General features: G+C 39.5%; 6 protein-coding genes and 1 pseudogene across 6 annotated transcripts; all 7 read left to right on the top strand.

Annotated features, from left to right (window-relative positions):
• Window positions 1–377: 377 nt before the first annotated feature.
• LOC106930592 (protocadherin gamma-A12 pseudogene) lies at window positions 378–2,919 on the top strand (annotated as a pseudogene).
• Window positions 2,920–4,164: 1,245 nt separating this feature from the next.
• LOC148157073 (protocadherin beta-15-like) lies at window positions 4,165–6,881 on the top strand. Its single transcript, XM_088009578.1, has one exon. The coding sequence runs from the start codon at window positions 4,401–4,403 to the stop codon at window positions 6,879–6,881; it is 2,481 nt and encodes an 826-aa protein (XP_087865704.1). The 5' UTR covers window positions 4,165–4,400.
• An 892-nt stretch (window positions 6,882–7,773) lies between these two features.
• LOC148157072 (protocadherin gamma-A11-like) lies at window positions 7,774–10,410 on the top strand. The gene is made up of 2 exons (XM_088009732.1): window positions 7,774–10,173; window positions 10,405–10,410. The coding sequence occupies exons 1-2, from the start codon at window positions 7,783–7,785 to the stop codon at window positions 10,408–10,410; spliced, it is 2,397 nt and encodes a 798-aa protein (XP_087865858.1). The 5' UTR covers window positions 7,774–7,782.
• Window positions 10,411–10,728: 318 nt separating this feature from the next.
• On the top strand, window positions 10,729–13,529 carry LOC148157071 (protocadherin beta-15-like). Its single transcript, XM_088009243.1, has one exon. The coding sequence runs from the start codon at window positions 10,821–10,823 to the stop codon at window positions 13,245–13,247; it is 2,427 nt and encodes an 808-aa protein (XP_087865369.1). The 5' UTR covers window positions 10,729–10,820; the 3' UTR covers window positions 13,248–13,529.
• Window positions 13,530–14,994: 1,465 nt separating this feature from the next.
• On the top strand, window positions 14,995–17,744 carry LOC106930588 (protocadherin gamma-A12-like). The gene has a single exon (XM_015008232.2). The coding sequence runs from the start codon at window positions 15,287–15,289 to the stop codon at window positions 17,690–17,692; it is 2,406 nt and encodes an 801-aa protein (XP_014863718.2). The 5' UTR covers window positions 14,995–15,286; the 3' UTR covers window positions 17,693–17,744.
• Window positions 17,745–18,766: 1,022 nt separating this feature from the next.
• LOC148157070 (protocadherin beta-15-like) lies at window positions 18,767–21,285 on the top strand. The gene has a single exon (XM_088009728.1). It carries the CDS (start codon window positions 18,829–18,831, stop codon window positions 21,283–21,285), a length of 2,457 nt encoding a protein of 818 aa, XP_087865854.1. The 5' UTR covers window positions 18,767–18,828.
• Window positions 21,286–22,587: 1,302 nt separating this feature from the next.
• Window positions 22,588–25,787, top strand: LOC148157069 (protocadherin gamma-A4-like). The gene has a single exon (XM_088009242.1). The coding sequence runs from the start codon at window positions 22,914–22,916 to the stop codon at window positions 25,305–25,307; it is 2,394 nt and encodes a 797-aa protein (XP_087865368.1). The 5' UTR covers window positions 22,588–22,913; the 3' UTR covers window positions 25,308–25,787.
• Window positions 25,788–25,911: the final 124 nt, after the last annotated feature.

The following is a 25,911-nucleotide window of genomic DNA, read 5'->3' as shown; positions in this document are numbered from 1 at the left end:
TTCCAACTTTTCTCTAACATATAAGGTTTTGCTTTTCTCAACCTTTCCATTGTGAAATATATTGAAATTGTTTGAATTGCGTAACGTGAACCAGCTAATTAAAGGCTGTATTTAGAGAGCTTAGAGTGAAAAGTTCTAACACTTAAAAATAACTCACGGTGTCGCTGTCGGCTCATCCAAAACAATATCATCATTGCCACTCCACCCATTAGTGCATAGACAGCAGATAGAGCTTTGATGCAGAAGCGGTTAAAGACTTGAACATTTAGCGTTCTGCATATTTTTAGTGGATCCAAACATCTTGTTGTCAATGCAGTGTTCTTTTTTCGCTCTGTAGTATATTTTCTGTCTTTAGCTGAGGACTATTTGCACGGAAGATGCGACACAAAAGATTTTCTGCGCTATTTCTTATCATCTGCTTTGTTGCCATAATTGTCACAATGCCTCTTGTTCGAGGAGATCTGAGCTATTCTTTTCCGGAGGAGATGAAACGTGGATCTGTTATTGGAAATATTGCCAAAGACCTCGGACTTAATCTTGGAACATTTTCCTCTCGAAAGGCTCGTGTAGATATCGAAGGGGCTCGTAAACGTTTCTGTGAGGTTAATAAGAACACCGGGGATTTAATCACGTCGGACAGAATTGACAGAGAAAGCCTTTGCGGTAAGAAACCCTCCTGTGTAGTGACGATCGACCTGGTGTTAGAAAATCCGCTAGAGCTTCATCGCGTCAGTCTTCATGTACTAGATGTAAATGATAACTCGCCAAAATTTAGTGAAAATTTTATTGAAATGGAAATTCACGAGTCGGCCGAGAAGAGTAGCCGCTTTTCTATTGGAGTCGCCCATGATGCAGATATAGGTCAAAACGATGTACAGAGATACATCCTCGAAACTAACGAAAAATTTATTCTTGCTGTTGAAAACAATAAAGTTGAATTGGCTCTGGAGAACAAGCTTGATCGAGAGAAACAAAAGGAAATAAGTTTGCTTCTAACAGCTATAGATGGCGGATCTCCACAGAAATCAGGTACTGTAGTCATACATGTTACAGTGCTGGATGCTAATGATAACGTCCCTGTGTTTTCTCAGGCCGTTTATAAAGCAAGTGTGCCTGAAAACTCGCCGCCCGAAACTCTAATAATTACTGTAAATGCTACTGATGCTGATGAAGGTGTGAACGGAGATGTAACATATAAGATTGGACACATATCTGAGGATGAAGTCAGTTTATTTTCTATTGATCCAAAAACGGGGCAAATTAAATTAACAGGCGTGATTGACTATGAAGAAAATAATTATTTTGAAATGAGCGTTGAAGCCAAAGATGGATTAAGACTAACGTCATATGCGAAAGTGTTAATAGATGTTATAGATTCGAATGATAATTCACCAAACATTTATCTAAAATGGCTGTCCAACCTCATACCTGAGAACGTGTCACCTGGTACAGAGGTGGGAGTCATTAACGTTCATGACAGAGATTCTGAGAATAATGGACAGGTCCACTGCTCCATCCAGCAAAACGTCCCATTTAAATTAGTGCCTTCTATTAAAAACTATTATTCTTTAGTGACCACAGGGCAATTGGACCGTGAACTAGTATCTAATTACAACATTACAATCACTGCAACTGATCAGGGCTCTCCACCTCTGTCTTCCTCTAAAACTATTCAGTTATCTGTAGCTGACATCAACGACAACCCACCTGTGTTTGAGGAACAGTCCTACAGCGCATATGTGAGTGAAAATAACAAACCTGGCTCAACTTTATGCTCCGTTACTGCTCGAGATCCTGACTGGAGACAAAACGGTACAGTGATTTATTCTCTGTTACCTGGTGAGGTGAACGGTGCCTCGGTGTCCTCCTATCTATCTGTTAATGGAGACACAGGAGTGATCCATGCTGTGAGGTCATTTGATTATGAACAGTTCAGGAGTTTTAAAGTCCAAGTGATGGCCAGAGACAATGGTTCTCCTCCACTCAGCAGCAACGTGACTGTCAGTGTGTTCTTATCTGATGTAAATGACAACTCTCCTCAGATACTGTATCCAGCCCCAGACGGCAGCTCCTTCATGACTGAATTAGTCCCTAAAGCTGCACATGGAGGGTCTCTGGTCTCCAAAGTGATAGCAGTGGACGCAGACTCTGGACAGAACGCCTGGCTTTCGTATCATATAGTCAAAGCCACAGATCCTGGACTTTTCAGTATTGATCTGCACAGTGGAGAGATCAGGACACAGCGGGACATTTCAGAATCTGACAGCATGAAACAGAACCTGATTGTTGCAGTGAAAGATAATGGACAGCCCTCTCTGTCTGCCACATGTTCCATGTATTTACTTATTTCTGATAACTTGGCTGAAGTGCCAGAACTGAAAGACATTTCTTATGATGAGAAGAACTCCAAGCTGACTTCTTACCTGATCATCGCACTGGTTTCTGTGTCCACCTTCTTTCTGACCTTCATCATCATCATCCTCGGTGTGAGGTTTTGTCGCAGGAGAAAGCCCAGACTGTTGTTTGATGGAGCAGTAGCCATCCCAGGAGCTTATCTTCCTCCTAATTACTCAGATGTTGACGGCACAGGGACTTTACACAGCACTTACAATTACGACGCTTATCTGACAACAGGATCTAGAACCAGTGACTTTAAGTTTGTATCATCTTACAATGACAACACGCTGCCTGCTGACCAGACTCTGAAGAAAAGTCCAACAGACTTTGAGGATCCCTTCTTAACTCTGGAGACATCCATTGAGGTAGGACTTTCATTCCCCCCCCCAAATGAGTATCTATCTTGAGTCTTTTTAATGTCTTTCTCAGTGATTAGTTTTTTTTTTCTGTGATTTATTGTGTTTGTTTGGCACATAAGTTTCTCAACACCTTCACCACAAAATTATATTAACCTTTCGGCAATTACTAACTGCCACAGTCAGTTATTTGCATTTGCTATTTTCCCCAATAGTTCGACAAACCCCTTTATCATATCTTGCTACTATTGTTTTTGTATTAATCTTTAGAAATCTATTGAACCCTACACTTTATGTTCATGTTCTCAAAAAATCATCAGGTCTTTTATTCCCGTGTTTTATTATTATAACATAATTAACTGAGGCCTTAAAGGCATCAGGTGGAAAGTATATTTTGATCCCTTTGGGGGGAAAAGAAGAGTTCAACGTCAGTCAGACTGACACCAAAGGACTCATCAGTGAGGCAACATGCGTGTGATCAGGCCTCGCTTACCTTAATTGCCAGGAAGTTTAAGTTTAGTGGTTTTCCTGTGAGAAGGATTTGAACTACTGTGACTCTGACTCTTTATAATGGTCATTTTTTCCAGACACTTTCTAAATTATTTGCTTTACATTACTCTTTATAGTTTTTCTCAATCACTTGCATTTCTCAGAACATAATTGAAATTCTCAGGACGACTTGTTCAACCTTTGATTCATTATGTCACATTAAAATATTTTTTTCTTATTTTGTTCAGCACATTGCAAATGTTTTTGTACATAAATACCAATATTTGTTTACAGTTATATGTATGCTTCTATATTTTCAATTGCTTTTGTCATGTTGCTCAAAATGTTTTATTTGGGTTTCTGTTGAATTGTCTCTACTTCTACACCCTTTAATTATTAGTTTGTTTTTTTTATCTTAAAAGTTAAGAGCACATTTTGTTGCATTCAGGACACAAACTTAACATTATCTTTTATGCTGAGATTTACAAATAGATTTAATTTTAAAAAAATAATATATTTCTAAATTACAAATAAGATGCTTTTAGTGATGTGAATGAACATAAATGATGAGCAGGACCCTCGCTCTCTCTCTCCCTCTCTTCCTCTTTTCCTCTCCCTCTCTCTCCGTCGACATATCACTTCATATCTATGGTACCGTTTTACGTGCCTCTTAGGGCAAAATTACATTGTCTACATTCAGCAGTTGCTCTGAACCTTAAATATTTCAGATTTATTATACTTTTTTATGGATAAGCCAGTCTGATAAACTTATTTTTTATGAGAAATCAAAAATGTTCTATTAATGTAACCACGGAAAAAAACCTGCAATACATCTGAAGCAAAACTGTAAATAGCTTAAGTTTAAAGACATATCTGTTGTATCTTTTGGCTCTTTTGAAGGTAAGCTGTACGTATTTAGTTTCAATAAAAAAAAGGGGAAAAAAGAAAATACATCTCGGTTTTTATATATGTATAAGCATTTATTTGTGGTTTTGCTAAGAGGAATGGTGTGAAAACAACAGGACTGAAGATGTCGCTCTTGGCTGTCGGAAAATTATCTCGGCCACTCCACCCACAGATGAATGGGTGTTCAGTTTGCATTTTTACAAAGGAAATGTTAGAATATAGTGGCCATATTGAACTCTTATCCCTTGCTGTATGCGTTTTATTACTTTGTGTTTTAATGGTGTTTTTGAAACATTCGTGTGCTTCAACAACGATCAAAACGCATTTTTAATCAAGATGAAAGACAAAGGATTCCCAAGACTCGGCCTGATTTTGTGCTTTGCTTTATTTTTTGAAGCGCCGCATGAGGTACGTGGGGATCTGAGCTATTCTATTCCAGAAGAGATGAAACGAGGATCTGTTGTTGGAAATGTAGCAAAGGATCTGGGCGTTGATCTGCGGACCTTAGCGTCTCGACAAGCCCGTGTTGACTTTGAAGGCACTCGGAAGCGCTACTGTGATATTGCAATGAACAGCGGGGATTTAATTTTGTCGGAAAGGATAGACAGAGAAAGCCTTTGCGGCAAAAAATCTGCGTGTGTTCTAAAAGCAGGTCTGGTGTTGGAAAACCCGCTGGAGCTTCATCGATTAAGCCTTCATATACAAGATGTGAACGACAATTCGCCGCACTTTAACGAAAAATTGATCGAAATGGAAATAAGGGAATCGGCAGAGAAAGGATACAGTTTTTCTATAGAGGAGGCCCATGACGCTGATATAGGTTCAAATGGAGTGCAAAGATACATACTTCAAACGAATGACAATTTTATTCTTGCTGCAGATGGCAGCAAGGTTGAACTGACGCTGGAGAATAAACTTGATCGGGAGAAACAAAAAGAAATCAATTTACTTCTAACAGCTTTAGATGGCGGATCTCCTCAGAAATCAGGTACTGTGGTCATACATGTAACAGTGCTGGATGCTAATGATAACGCCCCAGTGTTTCCTCAGGCAGTTTATAAGGCAACTGTGCCTGAAAACGCGCCCTTAAAAACAATAGTGGTTTCTGTTAGCGCCACAGATGCAGATGAAGGAGTCAATGGAGATGTCACTTATCAATTTGGCCACATGACTGAGGACGTGGCGAATTTGTTTTCGATTGATTCCAGAACGGGAGAAATAACAGTGATGGGAACAATTGACTATGAAGAAAGACATTCTTTTGAAATAAGAGTTAAAGCTAAAGATGGATTAGGACTGAACTCACATGCTGAAGTGTTAATTGATGTTATCGACGTAAACGATAATGCGCCAGAAATTTACCTGAAATCCCTGTCTAACCCAATACCTGAGAACGTGTCACCTGGTACAGAGATGGGCATCATGAACGTGCAGGACAGAGACTCTGATAAAAATGGACAGGTCCGCTGCTCCATCCAACAAAACGTTCCTTTTAAGTTGGTGCCTTCCATTGAAAACTATTATTCTCTGGTTACCACAGGACACCTGGACCGTGAACTAGTATCTGATTACAACATTACAATCACTGCCACTGATGAGGGCTCTCCACCTCTGTCTTCCTCTAAAGCTATTCAGTTATCAGTAGCTGACATCAATGACAACCCACCTGTGTTTGAGGAACAGTCCTACAGCGCATATGTGAGTGAAAATAACAAACCTGGATCCTCTTTATGTACTGTTTCTGCTAGAGATTCTGACTGGAGACAAAACGGTACAGTGATTTATTCTCTGTTACCTGGTGAGGTGAACGGTGCCTCGGTGTCCTCCTATCTATCTGTTAATGGAGACACAGGAGTGATCCACGCTGTGAGGTCATTTGATTATGAACAGTTCAGGAGTTTTAAAGTCCAAGTGATGGCCAGAGACAATGGTTCTCCTCCTCTCAGCAGCAACGTGACTGTCAGTGTGTTCATATCTGATGTCAATGACAACTCTCCTCAGATACTGTATCCCGCCCCAGACGGCAGCTCTTTCATGACTGAACTGGTCCCTAAAGCTGCACATGGAGGGTCTCTGGTGTCCAAAGTGATAGCAGTGGACGCAGACTCTGGACAGAACGCCTGGCTTTCTTATCATATAGTCGAAGCCACAGATCCTGGACTTTTCAGTATTGATCTGCACAGTGGAGAGATCAGGACACAGCGGGACATTTCAGAATCTGACAGCATGAAACAGAACCTGATTGTTGCAGTGAAAGATAATGGACAGCCCTCTCTGTCTGCTACCTGTTCCATGTATTTACTTATTTCTGATAACTTGGCTGAAGTGCCAGAACTGAAAGACATTTCTTATGATGAGAACAACTCTAAGTTGACTTCTTATCTGATCATCGCTCTGGTTTCTGTATCCACCTTCTTTCTGACCTTCATCATCATCATCCTTGGTGTGAGGTTTTGTCGCAGAAGAAAGCCCAGACTGTTGTTTGATGGAGCAGTAGCCATTCCCGGAGCTTATCTTCCTCCAAATTACGCAGATGTGGATGGTACAGGAACTTTACACAGCACCTACAATTATGATGCCTACCTGACAACAGGATCTAGAACCAGTGACTTTAAGTTTGTATCATCTTACAATGACAACACACTGCCTGCTGACCAGACTCTGAAGAAAAGTCCGACAAAGTTTATTGATCCGTTTGAAGGCCTGGAGACACCTGAAGAGGTAGGAAACTAATGTATTTTATTTTTTGTGTTGTCATATCATCCAGAATCTTTTTTTTTTCAATTTTCAATTGAGTCAGCGCATTGTAACTTAGAGTTCTGCAAAAAAATATTCTGACTGCTGGTGTTGTATTCCATATTGTCGACTAACATAGTAACGGATTATTAATTCCCGACGACATTTAATCACTTTCCTGTCGGCCTGATACACTTCAAATTTCATAGTAAAAAATGCATCATATTTTTAAAGAAATATTTGCTGGCTCTGGGAGTTCTTTTTTCATTTTCCCATGATCTCAAATCTTTGTGATATTATGTTATACAAAATTTCACCAAATGTTTAGGTTCTCCTTACGCAAGTTATTATTAAGCATTTTAAGCTTATGTCAAAAAAAAACAAAAAACAAACAAGCAAAAAAAAAAGGACAAATAACTGCTTGCTTCCTTAAAGTGAAAACTTTGGAGCAGTTATTTATTTATGTATTCCCTTTTTTGAGGAGAGTGGTGAGAGAGAGTTTGTGAAGGGAGTGGGGGTATAGTACTTGCTTTCCGTGGTGCTGAATTACATTTTTTTGCCGCCGATATTAGATGGAAAAGATCTGAGGAATTATTTTAATTTTGATTTAAAGTATACGTTTTTTTATGCAGTCTTTCTTGTGAAATTGGGAATTTCAGACTCATTTCGTTTTCTTGCGTTTGTAATGTCCAGTATCTACTCGTGGAGTCGCTATTGGCTTGCAGATAGTCTTCGTTCTCCACCCATAGCAATATCGCATTCATGATTTAAAACCAGAATCTCCATTGTTCCAAGAGCTTCCTTCACCTACCTGCTTTTTACAAATATCCTGTTTTTTGTTGTTGTTGTTTTTTCGAAGAAAGGCGGCTTTTCTTTGTGTCAAAGTTGAATTGAAACCATGGGCTTCAGTGGACATTTGTTCTTGAGTATCATGTCAGGTTTTGCTTTTTACATAAAATTATCTGCTGCAGACCTGAGCTATTCCGTTCCAGAGGAGATGAGGCCTGGTTCTATTGTCGGAAATATCGCTAAAGACCTCGGACTGGAAGTGGCAAAAATGTCCACTCGAAAGGCTCGGATCGATACTGAAGACGCCAATCAGCATTTCTGTGATCTTGATCTAAGAACGGGGAATTTTATCATAAAGGAAAGGATTGACAGAGAGGAGCTGTGCGGCGAGAAGACTTCATGCTTGCTGAAATATGAATTGGTTTTAGAAAGCCCCTTGGAGCTGCATCGGATTTCTCTGCACGTTCAAGACGTGAACGACAATTCCCCAGTTTTTCCTAAAGATGCAGTTAAACTAGAAATAAGGGAATCAGCTGATAAGGGAGCGCGGTTTCGTGTTAATGAAGCCCATGACGCGGATATCGGACAGAATACGGTAAAGCAATACAGTTTGCAAACAAATGAACATTTTGTTTTATCAGTTAGAGAAGATACAGATGGATCCAAAACCATCGAGCTAGTTTTAGACAAAGAGTTAGATCGTGAAAAGGAACGTGAGTTGAATTTCACCATTATTGCTGTTGATGATGGAAATCCACGGAGGTCAGGGACCGTAAATATACACGTCACTGTTCTTGATGCTAATGATAACGCACCCGTTTTTGATCAGGCAGTTTACAGAGCAAGTCTTCCTGAAAATGCGCCCCATGATTCTGTCGCGGTGACTGTTAAAGCTAAAGATGCAGATGAGGGTGTAAATGGGGACGTTACGTATGAATTTAGCCGCATCCCAGAAAGAGCTAAAAGGGTTTTTACACTAAATAACAAAACAGGGGAAGTAAAAGTCATTGGGAGTCTTGATTTCGAGAGTGATTCTAAATATGAAATGCGCATCAACGCAAAAGATGGCTATGGACTTTCATCTGATTCTAAAGTAATTATTGAGATTACTGACGTGAATGACAACAGCCCTGTTATTTATGTGAAATCTCTGAAGAATCCCGTGACAGAAAGCGTGTCACCTGGAACAGAGGTGGGAATAATTAATGTACAGGACAGAGATTCTGATATTAATGGACAGGTTCGCTGCTCTATCGAGCAAAACGTCCCTTTTAAATTGGTTCCATCGATTAAAAACTATTATTCATTGGTGACCACAGGACAACTGGACCGTGAATTAGTGTCTGATTACAACATTACAATCACTGCCACTGACCAGGGCTCTCCACCTCTGTCTTCATATAAAACGGTGTTTTTGACAGTAGCTGACATCAATGACAACCCACCTGTGTTTGAGGAACAGTCCTACAGCGCATATGTGAGCGAAAATAACAAACCTGGATCCTCTTTATGTACTGTTTCTGCTAGAGATCCTGACTGGAGACAAAACGGTACAGTGATTTATTCTCTGTTACCTGGTGAGGTGAATGGTGCCTCGGTGTCTTCCTATCTATCTGTTAATGGAGACACAGGAGTGATCCACGCTGTGAGGTCATTTGACTATGAACAATTCAGGAGTTTCAAGGTCCAAGTGATGGCCAGAGACAATGGTTCTCCTCCTCTTAGCAGCAACGTCACCGTCAGTGTGTTCATATCTGATGTGAATGACAACTCTCCTCAGATTTTGTATCCCGCACCAGAGGGCAGCTCCTTCATGACCGAGTTGGTTCCCAAAGCTGCACATGGAGGGTCTCTGGTGTCCAAAGTGATAGCAGTGGATGCAGACTCTGGACAGAACGCCTGGCTGTCCTATCGCATAGTGAAAGCCACAGATCCTGGACTTTTCAGTATTGATCTACACAGTGGGGAGATCAGGACACAGCGGGACATTTCAGAATCTGACAGCATGAAACAGAACCTGATTGTTGCAGTGAAAGATAATGGACAACCGTCTTTGTCTGCCACCTGTTCCATGTATTTACTTATTTCTGATAATTTGGCTGAGGTGCCAGAACTGAAAGACCTTTCTTATGATGAGAAGAACTCCAAACTGACCTCTTATCTGATCATTGCACTGGTTTCTGTGTCCACCTTCTTTTTGACCTTCATCATCATCATCCTGGGTGTGAGATTTTGTCGCAGGAGAAAGCCCAGACTGCTGTTTGATGGCGCAGTAGCCATCCCCGGAGCTTATCTTCCTCCTAATTATGGAGATGTTGACGGTACAGGAACTTTACGCAGCACCTACAATTATGATGCCTACCTGACAACAGGATCCAGAACCAGTGACTTTAAATTTGTATCATCCTACAATGACAACACGCTGCTTGCTGACCATACTCTGAAGAAAAGTCCGACAGATTTTCTCCAATCTTTGACTGATATTGATGATTCTCCACAGGTAAGAATCTATGTCAGAATAACACGTCTCTATCATTTAAAGGGGTTTTTTATATGTGGGTTGTTCTTTATGAACATTTTAATTGATTTTTGTTATGTTATAACATGAGCGTCGTTTGGAGTTCTGCTTATGATCGCAATAACTACAAAGTGACATATTTTTTTTATCACACTATTTATCCCTTTCTATTCTGACCTTTTACATCATTGTTGGCTGTGATTACATTTTCAGTACTGACACATAGTGCATTTGCCTCTGTCCGCGGTGCTGAAATGAACTCAGTTCAGATTCCTCTCTCACATTAACGCTGCCGTCATATCAAGACATTTCTGATTGCAATAAATCAATGCCTTGTTAGATTGTTTGTCTGTATGCGACTTACGTTCCATTTCCAGGAAATAATCAATTTTATGTAATGCTAGAATTTTACACACGGTGTCGCTCTCCTTCAGATTTACTTGCTAAACCCTTCCTATATCGCTGTACAACCTTTCATTTCAAACTGACTGCAGACCTTCCGCTAACTAATCCACGAAATATCATATTTAAGAAAGGTCCACATACATTTTCAAAAAATCTTCTTCTCCTTTGTTGTTTTTTGTACTTCCAGCCTTTGCTTCTTGGATTAATGGGTGAATGAATGGACGATGGAGAACAAAGCATTTTTAGCCCGTTGCCTGATCTCCTTTCTTGGGATATTTTTGCACATTCCGCAAACCGCTTTTGGAGATGGGTCCTACACTTTTCCCGAGGAGATGGAGCGGGGCTCAGTTATTGGAAATTTAGCGAAAGAAATGGGTCTTGAAGTGAGCAAACTGGCTGCTCGAAAGGCTCGTGTAGAAGCTGACGGGAACGGCAAACGGTATTGTGACGTTAATCTGAGCACCGGAGACATTATTGTTGCAGACAGGATTGACAGAGAGGGGCTTTGTGGAAAGAAGTCTTCGTGTGTTTTAACACAAGAGCTCGTTTTAGAAGAGCCATTAGAGCTCCGTCGTATTATGCTTAACATCCAAGATATTAATGACAATTCACCACAATTTAAAAAGAAGGATATCCATTTTGAAATCAGTGAATCCGCAGCGAAGGGAAGTCGTTATCGCTTGGAAGAGGCCCATGATGCAGATATCGGAATAAACGCCGTTCAGGAATACAGTATTGGGAAGAACGAACACTTCAGACTCAATCTTATTTCTAAAAGTGGTGGAGGAAAATACAGTGAGTTAGTTTTAGACAAAGAGTTGGACAGAGAACAAACGCAGACGCTAACAATTGTGCTTGTAGGAACAGACGGGGGCGCTCCTCGGAGATCTGGTACTGCAGTTGTTCATGTTACTGTGCTGGACGCTAATGATAACGCCCCAGTGTTCACCGAGGCCGTTTATAGAGCCAGTCTGCCTGAAAACTCTCCATTAGATACTGTAGTGGTTAAAGTAACCGCAAAAGATGCCGATGATGGAGTAAATGGAGAAGTGACATATGATTTTGATCACATTTCTGACGACAATAACGTATTTTCTCTTGATCCAATTACTGGCGATGTGAAGCTTACTGGAACACTAGATTATGAAGCAAAACCATCCTATGAAATGCAAATTACTGCCAAGGATGGCCCTGGTTTAGTTTCTTCGTCCACATTAATAATTGACGTCACAGATGTCAATGACAACATTCCACTAACGTTAATAAAATCGCTTAAAAACCCTGTCCCAGAAAATACAGTACCGGGTACAGAGGTGGGCATCATTAACGTTCAGGACAGAGACTCTAATAAGAATGGACAGATCCACTGCTCCATTCAAGAAGACGTCCCTTTTAAATTAGTTCCTTCTATTAAAAGCTACTATTCTCTGGTGACAATAGGGCAGCTAGACCGTGAAATAGTATCTGATTACAACATTACAATAATTGCCACTGATGAGGGATCTCCACCACTTTCCTCCTCTAAAACTATTCAGTTGTCTGTAGCTGACATCAATGACAACCCACCTGTGTTTGAGGAACAGTCCTACAGCGCATATGTGAGTGAAAATAACAAACCTGGATCCACTTTATGTACTGTTTCTGCTCGAGATCCTGACTGGAGACAAAACGGTACAGTGATTTATTCTCTGTCACCTGGTGAGGTGAACGGTGCCTCAGTGTCCTCCTATTTATCTGTTAATGGAGACACAGGAGTGATCCACGCTGTGAGGTCATTTGATTATGAACAGTTCAGGAGTTTCAAGGTCCAAGTGATGGCCAGAGACAATGGTTCTCCCCCTCTCAGCAGCAACGTGACTGTCAGTGTGTTCATATCTGATGTGAATGACAACTCTCCTCAGATCCTGTACCCGGCACCAGAGGGCAGCTCCTTCATGACTGAGTTAGTCCCCAAAGCTGCACATGGAGGGTCTCTGGTGTCCAAAGTGATAGCAGTGGACGCAGACTCTGGACAGAATGCCTGGCTTTCCTATCATATAGTCAAAGCCACAGATCCTGGACTTTTTAGTATTGATCTACACAGTGGAGAGATCAGGACCCAGCGAGACATTTCAGAATCTGACAGCATGAAACAGAACCTGATTGTTGCAGTGAAAGATAATGGACAGCCACCATGGTCTGCCACCTGTTCCATGTATTTACTTATTTCTGATAACCTGGCTGAGGTGCCAGAATTTAAAGATATTTCATATGATGAAAACACCAAGTTGACCTCATATCTGATCATTGCGCTGGTTTCTGTGTCCACCTTCTTTCTGACTTTCATTATCATCATCCTGGGCGTAAGATTTTGTCGCAGCAGAAAGCCCAGACTGTTGTTTGATGGAGCTGTAGCCATACCAGGAGCTTATCTACCTCCAAATTACTCAGATGTTGACGGGACAGGAACTTTACGCAGCACCTACAATTACGATGCCTACCTGACAACAGGATCTAGGACCAGTGACTTTAAGTTTGTATCATCTTACAATGACAACACACTGCCTGCTGACCAGACTCTGAAGAAAAGTCCAACTGAATATGCTGATATGTTTGGTCAATCAGAGGAATCTCCAGAGGTAGGCCTAAATATTCTGTTGTTATCCAAGTGATGGGACTACATTTTAATCACATTTTCCATAGGTATTATTAGAGTTTTTCTGTAATCATTCTTGATTTAATTTTCTCTCAAAATACTTTTACTACTGTTCTTTCAAAGACCATATTCCAAAGCTGAAAGGTCTGTTTAAAATATTATACATAAGTATATTATATATATTGCTTCTATTTGTCTACCATTTAGTCTTCATTATCAACAGCTTGTGGTTTTGTTTCTATAAAATTTGTCCCTTTAAGAAACGTGCTTATCATCATTTTCCTTTTTTGTTCTGAACGAGAAGCTTCTGCTCTTCTTAAAATGATAGATATGCTTCTTCAGCTTTGTGTCTCATGATGTAGCTTTGTCTTTTTCAAGAGGTTTACATCATATTGCATCTTAGCGCGACTCGCGGGAGAAGCGCTACTATGCATATGCAACACATTGTGTTGGCATATGTGACAGTAGGATCCCGACCCATTGACTTAAAGTTTGTATCGTCCTACAGTGACAACACACAGCCTGCTGAACAAACTCTGAAAAAAGTTCAACCGAGTTTACTGATGTGCTTGGAAATAATGATTCCTCTCTGGTGCTAATAACATGTTTACTTAAATGTTTTTTCACCTTAAAAACATCTCACTCTTACATCTCACTCGCATTTTATCAAAGGTTTAAACAAAATTTTACTTTCTTTTTCAATGGTCACATTGGAAAATGACATTGTTCATCGCTTGACAAATGTTGCTGATTAGTTATTTGTGGAGAAACTAGCTGTAGGAAAGATATCCATTTCTTTGTTGTTGTAGCAACTTTGATTATCTCCATGAGCCTAATATAAAATTATGCATTTATTGGTAAGTGTTCCCAATTAGTTTTTATTTATTATTGTTTTTGAGGAAGATTCATTCATCGTTTGTTGATTTTGTTAAATTAATATTGTTGTTGTTTTGATGTTTTAATTCCACGAATGTGAAATAATTGTTGACAGAATCATATTCTTAAGTAGAACTTATTCTTATTCTATTTCTTGAGATGAAGTATACATGTATTCTTTCTGAATGATCACCACTGTCATGTCTATTTCAAATGAAGCGGTTTTGTTATTTGTCATATCTTCCATAGCATTTTAAGCTCTTTTTTTTCCCTTTTTTCTCTGACACTTATTTCTGGTCCCTCTGCCATATAGTTTTAACTTCATAACATGCAAGCCATTAAGTATTTCAAATGTAGTTATTTGTGTTTGGTGAAGGATTTCGGATATGTCTTTGTGTCTATTGGAAGTAGGTCAGTTTGATATTATTGAGAATCTTTTTTTTTCTTTTAAGTGCCTGCATATTAAATTTTTCTAAAGCAGTCAAACTAAAACTGGATTTTTTTCGTCACTTTTAAAATTTATTTTATTGTGTATGGACTTTGTAGTGATTATTGGACATATAAAACGTTCCATTTGTTATGTAGGCTTTGTCATCATGTCAGAAGTGCATTTCTCACATAACATGTTATAATGGTTCACAGTTATTTAGGAAACGGATGTGTTTTTTGGGACAGAAGATGTTGCAACATCAAACGTGTTCACATGTTACAGTTACATTGAAGCAGTTCTGTGGCAAGCATTTAAACATAAGTTGTGCTCAGGTTAGCATGCATAAGAGAGGGACCTTTTCAGTCAGGATTGCTTTTACGTATTTTAAACTTGTCACTTTCTGCGTCGTATTGGCTAGTAAAATTAAATGCTTATTTGTTTGTTTATTTATTTATGTATGTATGTATGTATATATTTATTTATTTATTTATTTATTTATTTATTTATTTTTGCATTTTCGGAACCCCAGGTAGCAATTTATCGCGCTTACTCAAGAGGTCGTTGTGTGCTAACACTATACGTTTTGCTGTCAGTATCCTCAGAGCATTATGACAGAGACCGTGAGGCAGGGCTTTTGTAGCCGATCATAAGAGGGAGAAATGCGATTTTGAACTGCAAGGATTTCATCATAAATTCTCTTTTTTTTCCCTTTAACTTTTTTCCGTTTTGACAAGGATTAGTCAACGAGAATGGCTATCACGAGCTCTGCAGTCCATTGTCTTGTCTGTGGCGTGTTTTTTCTTTCTATACATTTGGCAGAGGGAGATTTGAGGTATTCGTTTCCAGAGGAGATGCGGCGAGGATCAGTGGTCGGCAATATCGCCAAAGACTTGAGTCTTGAGGTCAGCAAAATGTCCGCTCGAAAAGCTCGTATTGATACGGAAGGAAGTGACAAACATTATTTTGACATCGACATTCGTAATGGAGATTTAGTTATCTCTGACAGGCTCGACAGAGAAGGCCTTTGTGGAGACAAAGCATCCTGCGTTTTGAAACAAGAGATCATGTTGGAGAATCCGTTAGAGCTGCATCGGGTAAATCTGCATGTTCAGGATATAAACGATAACTCTCCGCAATTTAATACAGAATTTATCCAAATTGATATATGGGAATCTGCAGCAAAAGGTGCTAGATTTCCAATAGAGGAAGCTCACGATGCGGATGTCGGACAAAATTCAGTGCAGACGTACGACCTGCAGAACAATGAACATTTTAATCTTGGTGTTGGGACAAATTCCGTGGAGCTTGTCTTGAGCAAAGAACTCGACCGTGAGAAATTAAAAGAAATTAGTCTTCTTTTGACGGCTTTAGATGGTGGATCACCACAAAGGACAGGTACCGTGACGATTCATATAAATGTCTTGGATGCAAATGATAACGTTCCTGTGTTCCAGCAGCCAATTTACAAAACCAGTATGCCGGAAAACACTCCAATAGGTACTGTTGTTCTAACAGTTGGAGCAACGGATGCAGATGAGGGAATAAATGGCGAGGTTACATATGATTTTGGACACATTTCTGATGAGGTCAAGGCAATATTTGACATAGACAATAAAGCAGGTGAAATAAAATTGATGAGAGCAGTTGATTTTGAAACGGTGTCATTGTTTGAACTTAAGGTGACAGCGAAAGACGGGTTAGGACTCACCTCCTATTCTAAAGTAATAATTGATATCACTGATGTAAATGATAATGCTCCAGTGATTTACACAAAATCAATCTCCAGCCCCATACCTGAGAATGTGTCATCTGGTACAGAGGTGGCCATTATTAATGTGCAGGATAGAGATTCAGAGAACAATGGACAGGTTCGCTGCTCTATCCAGGAAAATGTCCCTTTTAAGTTGGTACCTTCAATTAAGAACTATTATTCTCTAGTGACCACAGGACAACTGGACCGGGAACTAGTATCTGATTACAACGTTACAATCTTTGCCACTGATGAGGGCTCCCCCACTTTGTCTTCCTCTAAAACTATTCAGTTATCTGTAGCTGACATCAATGACAACCCACCTGTGTTTGAGGAACAGTCCTACAGCGCATATGTGAGTGAAAATAACAAACCTGGATCCACTTTATGTACTGTTTCTGCTAGAGATCCTGACTGGAGACAAAACGGTACAGTGATTTATTCTTTGTTACCTGGTGAGGTGAACGGTGCCTCGGTGTCCTCCTATCTATCTGTTAATGGAGACACAGGAGTGATCCACGCTGTGAGGTCATTTGATTATGAACAGTTCAGGAGTTTTAAAGTTCAAGTGATTGCCAGAGACAATGGTTCTCCTCCACTCAGCAGCAACGTGACTGTCAGTGTGTTCATATCTGATGTGAATGACAACTCTCCTCAGATCCTGTATCCCGCCCCAGACAGCAGCTCCTTCATGACTGAGTTAGTCCCAAAAGCTGCACATGGAGGATCTTTGGTCTCCAAAGTGATAGCAGTGGATGCAGACTCTGGACAAAACGCTTGGCTATCCTATTACATAATTAAATCTTCAGTTCCAGGACTTTTCAGTGTTGATCTGCACAGTGGAGAACTCAGAACACAACGGGACATTTCAGAATCTGACAGCATGAAACAGAACCTGATTGTTGCAGTGAAAGATAATGGACAGCCCTCTCTGTCTGCCACCTGTGCCATTTATTTACTTATTTCTGACAACTTGGCTGAGGTTCCAGAACTGAAAGACATTTCTTATGATGATAAGAACTCCACCTTGACATCATATCTGATCATCGCGCTGGTTTCTGTGTCCACCTTCTTTCTGACCTTCATCATCATTATCCTGGGTGTGAGATTTTGTCGCAGACGAAAGCCCAGACTGTTGTTTGATGGAGCCGTGGCCATCCCAGGAGCTTATCTACCACCAAATTACTCAGATGTGGATGGCACAGGAACTTTACGCAGCACCTACAATTACGATGCCTACCTGACAACAGGATCTAGAACCAGTGACTTTAAGTTTGTATCATCTTACAATGACAACACGCTGCCTGCTGACCAGACTCTGAAGAAACATCCATCAGAATTAGAAGATGTCTTTGGAGATAGCAATACATCATCTGAGGTAGGAATAGTTTTACCTTTTGAGTAAAGATATTTTGGATAATAAACATATTGTAACATTTTTACTTCTCTAATTTTTAATATATTTTTCACAATTCATGATAGAGTTAAGCTCAGCAGCATTTGAATTCCATTTGAGTCACAGTATGGCTATAACATTTTTTCTTAGGCTCTTGGTCCTTTTTTTTGGTGTATATGTGCATAAGTCTGTGTGTGTTTGAGTGTGCGTGTGTTTCAGTTTTTGTAACTGTCCGTGGTTCTGAAATAGAGCCCTGGGAGCTTTTTCACCTGCATTTGCTGATAAATGTGGAAATAATACCATATCTTGTTAAAAACCTTCTTTTTCCATTGTTATCTGCTCAATTTTAATAAATTAAGCACAATAATCATATTTGGTATGTTTTCCAGGTCAAATTTATGGAATTGTACAAAAAAATACTACAGAAATTATGAGGACCACTAGTTTAAGTGATGCATTTCATCAATAATTCTGTCAGAAATACACTAGGTAGATATTTTTAATGTTCCCTTACAAATAAAAATTATAGATTTTTCTTTCTTAGATCATTGTCAGTATTTTGCTGTCTGGTTTATGTTTGCATGAATTTCATATTTTCAATTAGATTAAAAAAAAGACTTTCAATTGGTAATTGGTGCGTGTTGTGTGTAAATATTTCCACGGAAATGCATTTTTCTGGTAAAAATCTTCAACAAGAATAAATAGTTTTAAGAATGTATTTAGTGGTTTACATATGCCAGATGTGCAATAAGTTATTGCGGTAGCGACATTTGATAATGATTTCAGTTTTGAAACATATGTTCCGTGTAACTCACAGATCAATGTGATTACTTTTTTTCTTACTTGTAATATTAAAATAAATTATTTAAACATGGTATATGGAAAACATTTTATTGCAAGATGATTAGATACCAAAATAGGGTCAGATTAAAAAAAAACAAAACAAAAAAAAAAACAAACTCCGAAGTGTTGTAATATAATTTAAACTCACGGTGTCACTGTAGACTTTCTTTGGATTTAAATGTTGCTACACTGGTTTGCACACCACCCGCAACTGGGTTTTACCTCTGTTCTTTAGAAAAACCGAACCTCGTTGCAAGTGCGGTAAAAGCGTGTTATTATTGCATTTTTAAAGTCACTAATAAATGGTGAGGCTTTTGGAGAGCAGCGCTGCGATGATGAATAAACGACGCCTTCCAAGCCAACACGGTGTAATTTTTTTCTTTGTTCTGATGCAATTCGCTCACGGAGATCTGACCTATTCCATCCAAGAGGAGCTTAAACATGGGTCTGTTATCGGAAATATCGCTCAAGATCTGGGACTGGACGTGGGGAAACTAGCGACACGTAAAGCTCGTGTTGAAATGGAAGGAAGCGAAAAGCAGTATGTCGGAATTAACCTGAAAAACGGAAATTTATTGGTCACAGGAAGAATAGACAGAGAGGCGCTTTGTGGAGAAAAACCAACCTGCATTATTGTATACGAGTTACTTTTGGAAAATCCTCTGGAGCTGCATCGCTTATCTCTCCAAGTACAAGACATAAATGACAATCAACCGATCTTTCCAAAGGATATTATTAAGCTGGAAATCAGGGAGTCAACCGGCAAAGGAGCTAGGTATCGCATTAATGCTGCGCACGATGCTGACATAGGCCAGAACACTGTTCAAAGCTACATCCTGGAGCAAAACCCCAATTTTGTGCTTAACGTTCAGTCGAGCCCTGGGAGAAAATATGGTGAACTGGTTTTAGATAAAGAGTTAGATCGAGAAGAGCAGCAAGAACTAAGAATTGTATTAACAGCGGTAGATGGCGGATCTCCTCCGAGATCAGGGACTATAGTCATACACGTTACTGTTCTAGACGCTAATGATAATGCTCCCGTATTTACCGAGGCTGTGTACACAGCCAGGTTGCCTGAGAACTCTTCTTTAAAAACTCCAGTTATCACAGTAAGTGCATCAGATAAAGATGAAGGAATCAATGGAGAAGTTATATATGAATTTAGTCGACTCTCTGATAAATCTCAGTCTTTATTTTCTCTTGATTCAAAAACAGGAGAGATGATTGTTACAGGGAATATAGACTATGAAGATAGACCAAGATATGAGGTTTTTGTGGAGGCAAAAGACGGTTACGGACTTTCCTCAGAAGCCAAAGTTATCATTGATATTATAGATGTAAATGACAACGCCCCAGTTATATTTGTGAAGTCATTGTCCAACCCCATACCTGAGAACATGTCACCTGGTACAGAGGTGGGCATCATCAATGTACAGGACAAAGACTCTGAGAATAATCGACAGGTCCGCTGCTCCATTCAACAGAATGTTCCTTTTAAGTTAGTTCCTTCTATTAAAAACTATTATTCTCTAGTGACCACAGGACAACTGGACCGTGAGCAAGTATTTGAATACAACATTACAATAACTGCCACTGATGAGGGCTCTCCACCTCTGTCTTCCTCTAAAACTATTCAGTTGTCTGTAGCTGACATCAATGATAACCCACCTGTGTTTGAGGAACAGTCCTACAGCGCATATGTGAGTGAAAATAACAAACCTGGATCCACTTTATGTACTGTTTCTGCACGAGATCCTGACTGGAGACAAAACGGTACAGTGATTTATTCTCTGTTACCTGGTGAGGTGAACGGTGCCTCGGTGTCCTCCTATCTATCTGTTAATGGAGACACAGGAGTGATCCATGCTGTGAGGTCATTTGATTATGAACAGTTCAGGAGTTTTAAAGTCCAAGTGATGGCTAGAGACAATGGTTCTCCTCCTCTCAGCAGCAACGTGACTGTCAGTGTGTTCATATCTGATGTAAATGACAACTCTCCTCAGATACTGTACCCGGCACCAGAGGGCAGCTCCTTCATGACTGAATTAGTCCCTAAAGCTGCACATGGAGGATCTCTGGTGTCCAAAGTGATAGCAGTGGACGCAGACTCTGGACAGAACGCTTGGCTCTCCTATCAGATCATCAAATCCACAGATCCTGGACTTTTCAGTATTGATCTGCACAGTGGAGAGATCAGGACACAGCGGGACATTTCAGAATCTGACAGCATGAAACAGAACCTGATTGTTGCAGTGAAAGATAATGGACAGCCCTCTCTGTCTGCTACCTGTTCCATGTATTTACTTATTTCTGATAACTTGGCTGAAGTGCCAGAACTGAAAGACATTTCTTATGATGAAAACTCCAAGTTGACCTCTTACCTGATCATTGCGCTGGTTTCTGTGTCCACCTTCTTTCTGACCTTCATCATCATCATTTTGGGTGTGAGGTTTTGTCGCAGGAGAAAGCCCAGACTGTTGTTTGATGGAGCAGTAGCCATCCCAGGAGCTTATCTTCCTCCTAATTACTCAGATGTTGATGGTACAGGAACTTTACGCAGCACCTACAATTATGATGCCTACCTGACCACAGGATCTAGAACCAGTGACTTTAAGTTTGTATCATCCTACAATGACAACACGCTGCCTGCTGACCAGACTCTGAAGAAAAGTCCAACAGAATTTTCAGATGTATTCGGATTAAATGATTCCTCTCCTCAGGTAGGAATCCATTCTGCTGTCTTTGAGATTGTGGTTTAAGAGCAACCTGATATTGATCAATATTTCTTTGTTTCTTCCAATATTAAAACTTATCATTATTTTTTTTAAAAGCTGTCCGTATATTATCGCGTTGAGTTTCATAATACATAAAATATATTTTATTTAAATTCTAACTCTAGAAATAAGTGCGCTTTTTGTTCTTTTGTATTCCATCCGTGTTTCGTTTTTTCATCTGCGTTTGTCCAGTTTTCTCCTTATAATAGTTTAGCTTTCATGTTCTGACTGACGTATTTTCACTTGTTGCTGAAATACGGTTTGGCTTTACTTAGGTTCTGGTCAAAACCTCTGGTCTTTAATTGTAGTTTTGCATTGTTTTTTTTTTTTTGTTGTTGTTTTTTTTTCTGAACATATTCAACTGGATTTAGTTTTAACTCGATTGTTAGAGAAACTGTGTGTCCAATATTAACATAAATTTTAAAAATCCAGTTCTTTTGGAAAGTTCCATCACACATAGTATTGCCTTACTATGCTCTTAACTGTCTACCATTGAAGTTATTAAATATATTGTATGATTTGTAGAACATATATTAAGCATACCCGCTTTTTGGCGAACGATTTAAAGTAAATCGTTCGTGTTTTATTACATTCGGTCCTTTAAGATCCCTCTTTCATGTTGCTAATTAAGACAGCACTTTGCTCTTTGGTATCCAGTGTCATATAATAAAACTCCTATTTTGCTGGTGGACATTTGTGCCAGCTCTTGATTTTTGCAGTAGAGTAAAAGCTTTTTCGATGCGTTTCTCTGTCCTTGGTTCTGAAAAAAAACAAAACAAAAAAAAAACGCTATTTCTTCTCTTTACGTTTGTACCTTCGCACATACGCAACATGATTCTACGGTAGAAACATTTCATAATAATTTGCGTTCCGGGGAATAATGCTGCATATTCAGCAATGTCTGCTTATCCCAAATTGCTTAATAATATAAAACATTACATTCGTCATGGTAATTTATTTCGCGTCCCGTTGGCTTTAGATTCGAAATTAACAAATTTGTGTTATATGCATGCGCACAAACGCTAATACACAAGTTTATTTTTTATTGTGCTTCTGTTTGATTTCCTTGATTCGACTTTCCTGAATTTATAGAATGATGAACAAGAATTATTATTTTTTTTTGGTTCATGAGAAAAAAAAAAGAAAAATAGAAATACGATCTGTAACAAGAAAATAAATGAAATAATACCGATAATTATTTTAGGCTAAAAACATTAAGATATTTAAAATAAGACTTTTCAGTTAATTGGTTTATAACGAAAAAAATAATAATTGCAATTATTTTTTTCAATACAATTATAACATTTTTGCAACACAGATTGAATGAATTTTACAGTTTGAAATTAAAAATGTTGGAATATGTGATAACTCTTCAAAATAATATCCACTTTTTCTGATGAGACGTTGTAATATCATTTAAACTCACGGTGTCACTATAGACCCGTTTTGGATTTAAATGTTCTTCAACTGCTTTTGCACACCACACATTGTCGGGCTGGACCTATCTTTTATAATATGTGAATCTGAGGACAAGCGCGGTAGAGAACCTTATTAGGAAATACATTAACCCTCATTCAAAGAAGACGTAGCTTTTGTAGACCAACTTGAAGACGATGCATAAACGACGGTATCTAGAATGGCACGGCCTTATTTTTTTCTTTGTTCTGCTGCAATACTCCCATTGCGATCTGACCTATTCCGTCCAGGAGGAACTGAAACGCGGATCTGTCATTGGAAATATCGCTCAAGATCTGAAGCTGGACTTGGGAAGACTATCTGCTCGTAAAATACGGGTCAAGGTTGAAGGAAGCGAAAAAGAGATAATCGGAATTAATCTGAGAAACGGAGATTTATTTGTCACGGGAAGAATAGACAGAGAGGAACAGTGTGGAGAAAACCCAACGTGTATTCTGAAATACGACCTCCTTATGGAAAATCCTCTCGAACTACATCGCTTGTCTCTGCAAGTACTAGACATAAATGACAATCAACCGATCTTTCCAAAGGATATTATTAAGCTGGAAATCAGGGAGTCAACCGACAAAGGAGCTAGGTATCGCATTAATGCTGCGCACGATGCTGACATAGGCCAGAACACTGTTCAAAGCTACATCCTGCAGCAAAACCCCAATTTTGTGCTTAACATTCAGACGAGCCCTGGGAGAAAATATGGTGAGCTGGTTTTAGATAAAGAGTTAGATCGAGAAGAGCAGCAAGAACTAAGAATTATATTAACAGCGGTAGATGGCGGATCTCCTCCGAGATCAGGGACTGTAGTCATACACGTTACTGTTCTAGACGCTAATGATAATGCTCCCGTATTTACCGAGGCTGTGTACACAGCCAGGTTACCTGAAAACTCTCCTTTAAAAACTCAAGTTATCACAGTAAGTGCATCAGATAAAGATGAAGGAATCAATGGTGAAGTTATATATGAATTTAGCCGAATTTCTGAAAAATCTCAGTCTTTATTTTCTCTTGATTCGAAAACAGGGGAGATCGCTGTCAGAGGGAGTATAGATTATGAAGACAGACAAAGATATGAGATTTTTGTGGAGGCCAAAGATGGTTACGGTCTTTCTTCAGAGACAAAGGTTATCATTGATATTATTGATGTAAATGACAACAGTCCAGATATAGATATAACATCCTTGTCCAACCCCATACCTGAGAATGTGTCACCTGGTACAGAGGTGGGCATCATTAATGTCCAGGATAGAGACTCTCAGAATAATGGACAGGTTCGCTGCTCCATTCAGCAAAAAGTCCCTTTTAAATTGGTTCCCTCATTTAAAAACTACTATTCTGTGGTAACCACAGGGCAACTTGACCGTGAGCAAGTATATGATTACAATATTACAGTCACTGCTATAGATGAGGGCTCTCCACCACTGTCCTCCTCTAAAACTATCCAGTTATCTGTAGCTGACATCAACGACAACCCACCTGTGTTTGAGGAACAGTCCTACAGCGCATATGTTAGTGAAAATAACAAACCTGGATCCTCTTTATGTACTGTTTCTGCACGAGATCCTGACTGGAGACAAAACGGTACAGTGATTTATTCTCTGTTACCTGGTGAGGTGAACGGTGCCTCGGTGTCCTCCTATCTATCTGTTAATGGAGACACAGGAGTGATCCATGCTGTGAGGTCATTTGATTATGAACAGTTCAGGAGTTTTAAAGTCCAAGTGATGGCCAGAGACAATGGTTCTCCTCCTCTCAGCAGCAATGTGACTGTCAGTGTGTTCATATCTGATGTGAATGACAACTCTCCTCAGATTTTGTATCCCGCCCCAGAGGGCAGCTCCTTCATGACTGAGTTAGTCCCTAAAGCTGCACATGGAGGGTCTCTGGTGTCCAAAGTGATAGCAGTGGATGCAGACTCTGGACAGAATGCCTGGCTGTCCTATCATATAGTCAAAGCCACAGATCCTGGACTTTTCAATATTGATCTGCACAGTGGAGAGATCAGGACACAGCGGGACATTTCAGAATCTGACAGTATGAAACAGAACCTGATTGTTGCAGTCAGAGACAATGGGCAGCCCTCTCTGTCTGCCACCTGTTCCATGTATTTACTTATTTCTGATAATTTGGCTGAAGTGCCAGAACTGAAAGACATTTCTTATGATGAGAAGAACTCGAAGCTGACCTCTTATCTGATCATTGCACTGGTTTCTGTGTCCACCTTCTTTCTGACCTTCATCATCATCATCCTGGGTGTGAGGTTTTGTCGTAGGAGAAAGCCCAGACTGTTGTTTGATGGAGCTGTAGCCATACCAGGAGCTTATCTTCCTCCCAATTACGCAGATGTTGACGGCACAGGAACTTTACGCAGCACCTACAATTATGACGCCTACCTGACAACAGGATCTAGGACCAGTGACTTTAAGTTTGTATCATCATACAATGACAACACTCTGCCTGCTGACCAGACTCTGAAGAAAAGTCCATCAGACTTTGCTGATGTCTTTGGGGAGCTTGACTCCGCACCTGAGGTATGATTATTTTTTGTTAGCTTAGTTCTAAAGAACTACCTTTAAAAGAGAAAATTTTATCCTCCTTTTTATTTGCTTCGAGACTGGTAGTGTTTTTTTGTAAACTTTCTATGATTATTTACCTTTCCTGGTTTTTTAATTGCCTTTTGTACTTCTTACATCCTGTATTGTTTCTAATTTGCAAAGATAGGCACTAATTCGATGGTACTTTTAAGGTTTTGACCAATTTGGAGGACATACACAATGCATGTTTTTTTTTTTTCAGCCTGCTTTTGAAAAGAGGTTAATATGACTTATTTTCGGTTTTTGCACCTTTCTTATTATTACAATAATGTTATGCTCCATCTCAAAATCATTTTCGTAATGTCAGAGGTTATAGTTATTTTGGGGGGTAGTGAATAATTCAACATCAACATATTTATTTAAATTAATTTAAGTGTGCGTTAAAATCTGTTTCATTGCTAAAGCAGGTTAAATGAAAATACAGACATGTCATAACGCATCAAATACTCATGGTGTCAGTATGTACTAGTAAACGAAATGGTAGAATCTTTCTCCTCCCTGAACTGCCAGCGCATAGCTTGAATTTGCTTCTAGAGAGCAGATAACA

The sequence above is a fragment of the Poecilia mexicana genome, unplaced genomic scaffold, assembly GCF_051168715.1.
Source record: "Poecilia mexicana isolate PSO_F unplaced genomic scaffold, ASM5116871v1 scaffold_10, whole genome shotgun sequence".
Lineage (NCBI taxonomy): Eukaryota > Metazoa > Chordata > Actinopteri > Cyprinodontiformes > Poeciliidae > Poecilia > Poecilia mexicana.
This window is presented reverse-complemented; position numbering and strand designations above follow the sequence as displayed.

Coding starts and splice junctions, on each gene's coding strand:
- LOC148157070 (XM_088009728.1), top strand. CDS start 18,829: ATGGTGAGGCTTTTGGAGAGCAGCGCTGCGATGATGAATAAACGACGC.
- LOC148157069 (XM_088009242.1), top strand. CDS start 22,914: ATGCATAAACGACGGTATCTAGAATGGCACGGCCTTATTTTTTTCTTT.
- LOC148157073 (XM_088009578.1), top strand. CDS start 4,401: ATGCGTTTTATTACTTTGTGTTTTAATGGTGTTTTTGAAACATTCGTG.
- LOC106930588 (XM_015008232.2), top strand. CDS start 15,287: ATGGCTATCACGAGCTCTGCAGTCCATTGTCTTGTCTGTGGCGTGTTT.
- LOC148157071 (XM_088009243.1), top strand. CDS start 10,821: ATGGAGAACAAAGCATTTTTAGCCCGTTGCCTGATCTCCTTTCTTGGG.
- LOC148157072 (XM_088009732.1), top strand. CDS start 7,783: ATGGGCTTCAGTGGACATTTGTTCTTGAGTATCATGTCAGGTTTTGCT.